Here is a 10,536-nt window from a genome sequence, read left to right on the forward strand (position 1 = left end):
TAGGTTCAGAAACTATCAACTGGATAGTTGGTTAAACAATGATAAAGAAATTAGCTAAGAAATTAGTAGAATAGTTTGAGAATAAAAGAGATTATAACGGATTAAAACTTGCACGCATATGTGAGTCATGTGAACATGCATACATGACTGCACACCACAAACAAGAGCCAAAAACCAACCAAACAAAAATCTCTGGTCATTCCACTGCCTGATAAACACAGGGTACCAAACTACAAATGGAATGCAGATGCACCAAAGGGAGTTTTACAGTTTTGTGAATTTTCAAGCTGGTTTGACAAGAATGAAACCTGCAGGCTTAATAAGAATTGTGAGTTCTTGCCAAAATCACCGTGCTTCAGAATGGCATGTGAGATAGAAAGGGAATGTGAAGAGACCACAGAATTCCTCATACCACACACAATTTTAAACATCTATTAGCTTTTCATCCGTTGAGAGTTAACAGATTTAAGCACAGTATTCTAGATTTGGTTGGCAGATGGTGTACACAGATTTTGAGTACGCTTGAATCTCATTTGAAACTAGCAAGATTACATAGAACCATGATGGTAACTTAACATTCACAGAGAATTTAAAATTTATCCCTAACTCTGAGTTAAATGTGGAGCACTAGTAACATTTTAAAAGGCTTTGTTAATAGATCTTCTGGATTTCATAGATCTGAGTCTCGGATGTAATACTGTTCTAAAATGCCTACAGGGCAGAGTCAATATCTTTCCATGGAAATCTGGCTCACACAAGAGTAGAAAAGAGGCCAAAGGGAAGAATGGCTAAACCAGGGGAGAGCGCAGGTACTGATGTTTGACTCTGAATGGGACTTCTCCTTTTACCGAGCTGTCTCACTTCCTTCTATGGTGTGGACCTTTAATCTCGCTGGTTGTCAGCCTTGTAGGGTCAAGTTAATCACTGTTGACATCACCCTACTACTTCCCTTTTCAAATTCCACCGAAGCTATGTGTTTCCTGTCGTATTTGACACCGCAGAGAATGAATACCGGGCTGGTTTATATCTAAATTTAGACTGGCAGGAACGGGGCGACTTTTAGTAAGTCCAGATAAACAAAACTGGGTGAGGTTTCCAACACTCTCAAGGAAGACGAGGGGGGTGCAAAAAAAAAAAAAAAAGCCCTAAAGCCCTGTTACTAAAAAGGAGAGCGGGGTGCATTTGAAGAGTTCCATAGCCAAGAGGCCTGTTTGTAGGCTCCGAAAGGGACTGGCTGGACCCGTTTTCTTTAAGGCAGGAGGAGGGCCGTGGGGTGGGCGCCAAACTGAGCGAGGCGAAGCCCCGGAGCCCAGGCACCTCCAGTTCGGGGTGAAAACTACGCACGGGCAGCAGCTGCCTCACCTCTTTGTCAAGCCCGCGGCGTCAGCCTGGGACACGAGGGCGGGCGTCCCCGCCTCGGGGGGGGGGAGGGGAGTGAAAGAGGGGCGCAGCGGGCCGCCCCTCCCCCCGCCACCCCCGGCCCCCTTACGACACGCGGGGCCCGGCCTCGGGCGACCTGTTGGTAGGGCGCGTCACGTGACGCGGCGGGCCGCGCCGTCCCCCGCGGGCCGGGCCTCCTGTTGCGCCCGCCGGGCGGGTTCCACCACGTAGCGCGCGGGCGCCGCCCCGCTCTTCCCTCGCCGGAGCGAGGGAGGGGGGCGCGCCGGAGAGGGAAAAGGGAAGGGAGAAGGGGCGGGAGGAAGCGCGCAGGGGGGGAGGGAGGGGGCGGGACCCGAGTCACGTGACCCAGGGGCAGCCCGGAAAGCTCCGAGGAGGAGCCTGGCGCCGCCATTTTCCTGCAGCTCCCTGGTCCTCTCGCCCGGTCGGGCTCCAGCTGACCAGGGAAGGGGGTGGGCCGAGGCTGAGGCGGAGGCGCGGGACCCGGGAGCGGCCCCGACTTGGTGTGGGAGCCCGTGTGTGTGTGTGTGTGGGGGGGGACACGCGAGCCGAGGCTTCTCCGAGCGGGTGGCGGCGCGCGGCCCTGAGCCCCGCCCCAGGCCGGCAGGCGGGCCGGGAGCCGGTGGGGGTAGGGGGTGCGGTGGGGGGTGGGGACCCTCGGGCGCTTGGGGGTCCCAGGCCCCGGCCGGCTGCGGAGCGGAAGGGGTGGCGGACGAGCCGCAGAGATGTCTGGCCAGAGCCTGACGGACCGAATCACCGCGGCCCAGCACAGTGTCACTGGCTCCGCGGTATCTAAGACAGTATGCAAGGCCACGACCCACGAGATCATGGGCCCCAAGAAAAAGCACCTGGACTGTGAGTGAAGACCCCCCCCCACATCCTCCCCCGACCCCTCTCCATCGTCCTCTCCCTCCTGGGCTGCCTCTTCCCTCCCTGCGTCTTATCTGCACGATGGCTCCTGTGCCTGGTCGAGCTCTGTGTTCTTTTCTGCTCCCATCACACCTGCCTTTATCGGCCTCTGCTCTTCTCTCAAAAGAGAGAGGAAAAAAAAAATGTGACAAGCCATTCCGGCCCCAGAGATCCCCTGAGACCCTCGCCTCCTAGCCCCGGGCACCACCAAGCCCATCGCGCTCCACCAACTTGCCTCCCACCCAGCTCCTCACCCAGACTCCTCTCCCAGCAATTGCAGCCTTTTTGCCCTTCCATCCCACCCGTCCCGTACCTCCTAGCCTCCGTCGGCCCAGTGTCTTCCCGGCTAATGTCTCCAGGACTCACCCTCACCGTCCCTTTGTTCCTTTAGCTTTTTTCTGACCTTTCTTTTCTTTTCTTTTTTTTCGGATTTCCGTACTAACTCGGCTTGATGGGCCCAGATTTCTGTCGCTTCTCAGCCCTTGAAGTGGGTTTTTTTTTTCCCCTCCTCCCATTTCTTTGTGGATTCCATTTCTACCTTTCTGTCTGCCTTTTCGGTCATCTTTGCTTTTCTAGCTATCGTTAAGTTCCTCTGACTACTTGTCACCCCCTCCTTTCAATACTATGCCCAGTTACTCGGCTTTTATTCCATTTACGCTTGTGGGGAGTAGAAACAAAGGGCTTCAGTGTGGTGTGGGGAAGGCTTTGGGGGAAGTTACTATTTTTATTTGCCATCGTTGAGTTTTGAAGTTATGTGTTGTGCATATTCTACCTCCCCTTTTGTAATCCATACGAGGATATGGACAAGGGCTTTGCTGGTTTTGGTATCAGTTCCTGGAACATTGGCGGTTTGAGTTCAGAAGCTTGAGTGTGATGTGTAGGGGTTCGAAATGGATCAATATATTTAAGTACAGTTAATCAGGTTTGGAAATGTTTTAATTGATGCTAGTTGTATTTTGGATAACTATCTAGCTTAAGCGGCATAATGTAACTCCAGCATAAACTTAGGTACAGTTAATAGAGCGGACTCCTCCCAGTTGCTTTCTAACTTGGGCGCCACCTGTAAAACCACCTCCTTTTTCTTGTTGCTCCTTTGCCCTAGGGTACAAAGCTCAGTGGATCACTCAATCCTTGAGTCAGTGGAATGTATCAGGAAAAAAATAGGGAGATAGCAAGGATAGTAGTAAATTCTCTTTTTAAATGACTCCCGGACACATTAGCCAAACTGACTTTCATCATACATGAAAGTTGCTTTGCCTGTGAAGCAAGAGTGAGCTTGTCCTGAAAGGGAATTCGCTGTAAGGAATCTTGTTTCTCACTTGGACTTTGGCTGTGAGGTTTGCACTTGGAAAAAAAAAATACGGCAGTGTGAATTCTAAGATACACTGCTCATGAAGTGCTGTTAGAACAAGTTGTTGCCACAGACAAACCCATTATTCAATGTGATTTGTTCCCTGGATGTGGAAAAGTTTCATAAAAGTCATCATTTTGGTTGGCTGTGGTACTCATACAGGCTGCTTTTTAACCCACCCTGTTTAGAAAAGTGGAAGGTATATTTAAATGTCGACTCCACTATAAACATTCTTTAGGGTATTGTGAATAAATTATAAATGGGTTTTGAAAATATATACTTGGAGAAGATGCTTTTGTTTACATCTTTTTGAAAGACTACCCATGGAATTCTTTTTTTTCCATGGATCCAGTTCCAGGCTTGTCTCAAATTTGTCTGTGTAGCCCAAGCTGGCCTTGAACTTGAGACAGAGACCATAGTTCTTCCTCAACCCTCCACAATGCTGGGTTGGTTCTGTGGTACAAAACCCTACTGTTTTTGTGTCAGTGCTGTTTGTGGGTTTTCATTTGTTTTTGTTGGTGTGGAGGGGGTAGAAGATACTTGGTAATCTGTGAAATGTTCTTAACTCAAAGTGGTAAATCGTAACAGATACAGCATTGAAATGTTCTTTATAAAGGGGGCATCTTCAGTTGCAGCAATGCTTATTGAAAAGTGTTGCTAGAATGGGTAGAGAAGGTAGAAGATAGGTTGTTGGTTCTCCCCCCTCCCCCCTTTTTAGGTTAGAAGCAAAGGTTGTGGTTTTTATCTAGTTAGTGACCTTTTGTCAGTATTATAGATTGAAACTAGTTGGTGTTTAAGGATAACCTAACTTTTTCTCTGCCGTTTACAAACTTCCATACTTTTAGAGCTTGAGTATACTTGGTAATGTTTTTTAATAGAGTTTATTAAAAATAAGGTACCTCTTGTTTTCTTCTTAATGAGTTTTAAACGAATGATGATACTATTTTTCTTTTATTGTAAGCTGTTTCCTCTCTAATACTTTAGAAAAATCTCACTAATGAATGGGTTCCAACCCTCCCTTCACACTTCAGCATGCTTTGAAAAGTTTATCCATAGACAAATTTTGGTGTTAATCTCAGGCTATATATAATAGAGAAATGCGTCATTTCAAGTAATTTTTGCTCCTTTGAGTAATTTTTGACTCTTTAAGAATTTTTCTTAGTTTTGAAAGCATAGTTTTCTTATGCCTTTTAATGTCTTCAACTACTAACGTCTCCTTTGAACTGAGTAGAAACAGTTTCATCTTTAAAATGGTAGCATTTAACAAAAATATGCCCAGTAATTTGCCTTTCCCATAAACCTTTAGCATGTGTAAGTGACTTTTGTGTACTTCTTTGACAAGATTTTTCCATATTAGGAAGTGGTTATTGTTCATAAATTATGAGTCAATTCATATTACATTTAATGCTTATTGAAGACTTTTTTTTTGCTTATAAGTACTAATGCATAACAGTATTTTAATGTTCCTATTGTTAAACTTGACAGATTTTCATTTAAATTGAGGCTTCTAATCGCCATTTTTAATCAAGATAGAAGAGCATAACCCTTCAAATTTCAGATACAGCTATCTTCCCACCCAGATCCATAGCTGTTCAAGTCCTTTGTATAAAGTGTATAGTGTTAGCACACAACCTACACACCCTCCCCTATATCTTAAAAGCATTTCCACATTACTTTATACCTGTATGATGTAAATGCTCTGTAAACAGTTGTAGTGTATTGTCCAGGGAACAATGACAATAAAATGAGTAAGTGAGATGTTTTTGATCTGATATTGTGGGATTCATGTAAACAGAGGGCCAACTGTACTAAGTATATAAAAGAAACTGAAGAGAGCTGTGTTGGCCTTGAACCTACAGTCTTGCCTGAGAGATGGGATTGATGACAAGCATGCACCACTATGACTGCTTGCAGAGCATTTGCATGAAATACATTGATATCTGAAAATACTGTGTAAACATTTTAGTTATCAAAATCGATGTAATTTACAATAATAAATCAATAGATTTATTATTTATTTATTGTAAGTTAATTTACAATAAATAAATAAATAGATCGAGTCTAGGGCCTTATACATGCTGGGCAAATGTTCTACCACTGAGTTATATACTCAGCCCTTTCTTTCTTTCTTTTCTTTTTTTTTTTTTCTTGAGACAGAGTGGTCTTGAATTTTCTTTGTCTCAAGACCTTGAACTTGATTCTGCCTTAGCTTTCTGTGTATTATGACCATAGGCCAGTGACACCAGGCCCAGTGTTTTGCTGTAGTTTAAAAGTGTTTACTTTGATCTTGATCATTATTTAGAATATTAAAATGAAAGTTTACAATAATTCATAGAAAGTTGCACATTTATTTAGTTTTAAAGTGTTTTAAGTTCACTATTTTTTTGTTTGTTTATAAAAATCAAACAAGTAAGAAACAAAGTATAAAAGTTTCTTGGGAAGAGGTTGGATGGAGTCCTAGCCTGAAGAGGTGTCCTTAGACTTCCTGTTCCTTTGGTTGTTGAAGTGGCATTTCCGCATTTCCGCTACTTTGTGTTCTGTTTCATTGTGTTCCTAGTTGAAGTGCTTTATGTATTTCTTTAGAGAATTGGAATTTTGAATATGACCTTTTAGAATTTTCTGTTCATTATGTATATTGTTCTTTTCATGAAGAATTGTTCACTTAATTTTGACTAGTGAATTTATTTAAAAACTTACTGATGAACCTAAACTTTTGCATTAAAAATTAAATTTAGAGTTGTGATTTGCTGGATTTTTGTCATAATGCTAAGGATTTCTCATATATTTGTATGTAATTGGTGTATAGTTTTTGGGCTTATGCCTTGTTTTGTTTATTCTTATTTTTTTGAAACAGGGTCTCAGGTCGACCAGGCTAGCCTCAAGCTCACAATGTAAATTGGTGATGACCTTAACCTTCTAGGCCTCCTGCCTGTACTTCTCAAGTGCTAGGATTATGGGCATGTGCCATCATGACCTCAACTGATTTTCTTTTTTTTTTGATGAATATTTTGGATTTATTGTATGCTGGAGACCTTTACATTTATTAACTAGTTTTTTTGCTTTTAATAACTTAATGTGAGAGGCTTTGTTTCTGTACATCTTGCATCCAGGAAGTGATAGCCTGGGCATTGAGCTCAAGTCTAGGATTAGAGTATGCTAAGGTTTCAATGACTTTTTATATAATTTTCTATCCCAGAAAATGAGTATTTCTTAGAGCACTATTCAGTTCATAGGGTCAAAGATTTCCCATATAGTTACATATTCCCACACGTCTTTTATTATCAAAAACTGTTTAAAGTGCTACGTGTGTATAAATGATGAACCTATTTTAATACATCACCATCACCCAAAGGAAGCAATAACATTAGGATTCACTTTTGCTTTTGTACATTCTATAGGTTTGGGCAACTATCTGCACATATCCACTATTACATTGTCGTAAAAAGTTAATTTGACTGTCCTGAAAAGTGTTGTGGTTTTCCAAAATCCCTTGAAGCTGCTGATCTTTTTCTGTCTTCTTAGCTTTCCTTGTTTCAGAAAGCCATTTGATTGGGATCTTCCATACAGTAGGTAGCCTTTTCACATTGGGTTTTTCACCCGGTATCTAACACTTCAGATGATCCTGTCTTTCTATGAACATGGCCCATTTCCTTTAAACACTGAATATCACTCTGTTGTGTGTACCATGATTATTTGTCCATTCTCCTACTGAAGCTATCTTGTTCTGTCCAACTTTTGCCGATTGTGATTTAACCTTTCATCAACCTAACGCTGTGTTACAGTATGTTTTGTTATGTGGAAACTGCTAAACATTTCCCAGAGTCACCTCATCACTTTTTATTCCTATCAGTAATGAATGAGAACTTCTATTCACATCCTGTTGTGCATTTGATATGTGTTTCATTCTGGATTTGTCCACCCTTTAGGTGGGTGGTAGGGTTCATATGTGTGCCTTTGATGAGGTTTCTTCTGTTAAAGTCAGATTCTTACCGCATTTTAAGAGGTGATTTTTGTTATTTGTCTATTTTGGATAGTTGACTTTTCCCACACCTTTTCCAAATACTGTATCTGTGTCTGGTCTTCTTTGTCTCTTGACAGTGTCTTCCAGAGAGCAGGAAACTTTAGTGTCAGTGTAGTCTAGAGCGGCGGTTCTCACCTGTGGGTTGCCACCCTTTAGGGGTTTGAATGATTTTTCCATATGGGTCACATATCAGATACCCAGTATATCAGATATTTACATTACAATTAGTAGTAACAGTATCACAATTACAGTTAAGAAGTAGTGATGAAATATTTTATGGTTGGAGGTTGTCACAGTATTAAAAGGGTTGCATGCAGCTTTAGAAAGGTTGAGACCCACTGGTCTAGACCATCATTACTTCTTGGATTATTCCTTTAGTGTTTTTTCTAAAATGTAATCACCAAACACAAAGTCATTTGGGTTACTCCCTATATTGTCTTTCCAAAACCTTGTTTTATATTTTTCATCTGGTTTTGTAATAATTTTGTGCACATTTCTGTGAAAGGTGTAAGGCCTGTGTCATTCATGGGCTCTTTTACATAGGTATGTTCATTTTTTCTCATTCCATAGACCTGGGCTCCTTTGTTAGCACTGGTTCTTCAGGTATGAACCAAGGACACCTGTGAATATCTGTAACTTTCAGCAAGTTTGTGAGGCCAAAATTTAGTATCCATATTTAAGGTACAGCTTCCTTTCTCTAATCTTGTAGAGTTTCCCAGAAGCTTTGTGTGTGTGATTATTGCAACAGGTTGACTGTATTAGCAAACCGTAAGAGCTTGACTCTTAGGGCTGGAGAGATGGCTCAGCAGGTAAGAGCACTGACTGCTCTTCTGAAGGTCCTGAGTTCAAATCCCAGCAACCACATGGTGGCTCACAACCATCCGTAATGAGATCTGATGCCCTCTTCTGGTGCATCCGAAGTCAGCTACAGTGTACTTATGTAGAATAATAAATCTTTGGGCTGGAGCAAGCAGGGACTGAGCGAGCAGAGGTCCTAAAAATTCAATTCCCAACCACCGCATGAATGAAGGCTCACAACCTTGAAGCTACAGTGTACTCACATATAACCTGTACACAGCTACAGCATACTCATACATGAAATAAATAAATAAATAAATACATCTTTGAAGGAAAAAAAAAAAAAGAACTTGACCCTTCTGTCAAGCCGTGTAATAAAGACTTACAGAAACCAGTCTCTTTTGGTGCTGAACTTCTAGATTTTAAATACAATTTTCATAAAACCTGTTAATACAATGAGTAGAGTTTGTTGTTTCTAAATGAATAAATTTAAAACTCAGTTTTAATTTCTGACAGTAAATACTGACAGAAATCTCATTAAAAAAAAGTTGTTTAGAGTCCCAGTTTTTATGAGTAAAAGGTACCAAGACTAAAGACATACTTTTGGGAAGGCTATTAGGGAGGAATAAAGGTTATTTCAGGAGGAACTTGATTATTTATGTATGTCTGGGTCTGAATATAAATGCAGTGCCACAGAGGCCAGAGGCCTTGATTTCCCATTGAAGTTGTAGGTAATTGTAAGATGTCTGGCATGAGAACTGAATGCAGGTCCTCTGAAAGAGCAGTAAGCACTTTCTTTTTTAAAAACTATTTTACCACATATATTTTCTGTGGAATCTAAGCTCAGAATCCCATGTAAATGGTTCACCAAGTAAGCACTTTTAATCACTGAGCCATCTCTCCAACACATTTACTACCATTTATAAAAGTTTATGTTAGGGCAGACATACTTGTGTGGTTTATGTGAAAAGTTTTCTTTGTAGACTAGGGATTTCTGTTTCATTTTTTTTTTTTCCTCTGGCATTTTTTGTATCCTTCAGTAACATACTCAGCAGCTCTCTGAGTGTTCAGTAAATAGCGAGCGAGCCTATATTTTCCTTTATAGTTCAGTCTAAATCATGAAAAGTCTGAGGAAACAGCAGAGAGATCTGTTTCAAAACTAAGAACGTTTCCTTATGACAGTTTACTTGTAGTAAAGTCAATTGTAGTTCTCTGATGGAACATCATTAAGACATTGTAACATACTGCTGTGGGTTTCTTTGGCCCCAGAAGCCCTTAAGAGGATTGATTGGTTTGGTTTAGTTGTTGGTTGATGATGAGAGTAACACTGTAATTAGGAAAACTTTGATTATGACTGTTCAGTTTGAAGGAGGTATTAAAATGCACATCTTGAAGGCTGTTCTTGAAAGTAGAAATGCAATTCTAACTATAAAGTAGGACCTGAAACTAGAGCTGAAATGTTTTAGTCTCTTTAAGGAGGTACTGATCACATTGGCCTCCAAGGGAACAGCTATGTGGCAAGGTTTCATGCATTCATCCATCCATCTATTTATCTATCTGCCTACCTATTAATTTATTTGATATAACAAAGGAGAAATAAACAGTTGTCAGATAGAAATGAAATAATTGTTTTAGAATGAAATTTGAGGTAAGGATCAGGAGAGGTAGTGATGGTAGTAAAATATGACTATATCTGGGGCCTTAAGTGTTTGCCAGGGATTGATGAGACGTTTTCTCTGAGACCTGGAAATTCTAATCTTAGAAATGTGCTAGAGACTGTAGCATCAACTTATTACTTGAAAGAGTTGTAGGGGCCAAGTATTCCTCAAGAATAGTTTTCCCAAGGAGTGGGTGAAGAAGTTAGGCATGTTTTACAATCGACTTTCCTTTCTACAGATCGCAGGTGTGCTTTGCAGGTGTCTTCACAGGATATGGTCAGTTGTTCTATTTTAGTTTGTTTATATTTGTATTGATTATGGATGGGTCTTATGTGACTTATAATGGCAGTGTGTGTGTGTGTGTGTGTGTGTGTGTGTGAGAGAGAGAGAGAGAGAGAGAG

At 41.4% G+C, this 10,536-nt stretch overlaps 1 protein-coding gene across 19 annotated transcripts in view; it reads left to right on the top strand.

The window, feature by feature from the left end:
* The first annotated feature begins 1,739 nt into the window (after positions 1 to 1,739).
* The window catches only part of Picalm (phosphatidylinositol binding clathrin assembly protein), an 85,821-nt gene continuing 77,024 nt past the window's right edge, over positions 1,740 to 10,536 (top strand). For 11 of the 19 annotated variants that reach the window (XM_029537831.1, XM_029537842.1, XM_029537837.1 and 8 more), the window contains exon 1: positions 1,797 to 2,253. In XM_029537831.1, coding sequence (XP_029393691.1) covers positions 2,124 to 2,253 — 130 coding nt within the window. In that variant the 5' untranslated portion in view covers positions 1,797 to 2,123. Of the gene's footprint in view, positions 2,254 to 10,536 lie in introns of all 19 variants that reach the window. The other 8 variants (XM_021209821.2, XM_021209781.2, XM_021209828.1 and 5 more) reach the window with 2 other exon arrangements.

The sequence above is a fragment of the Mus pahari genome, chromosome 1, assembly GCF_900095145.1.
Source record: "Mus pahari chromosome 1, PAHARI_EIJ_v1.1, whole genome shotgun sequence".
In the NCBI taxonomy this organism is placed as follows: domain Eukaryota; kingdom Metazoa; phylum Chordata; class Mammalia; order Rodentia; family Muridae; genus Mus; species Mus pahari.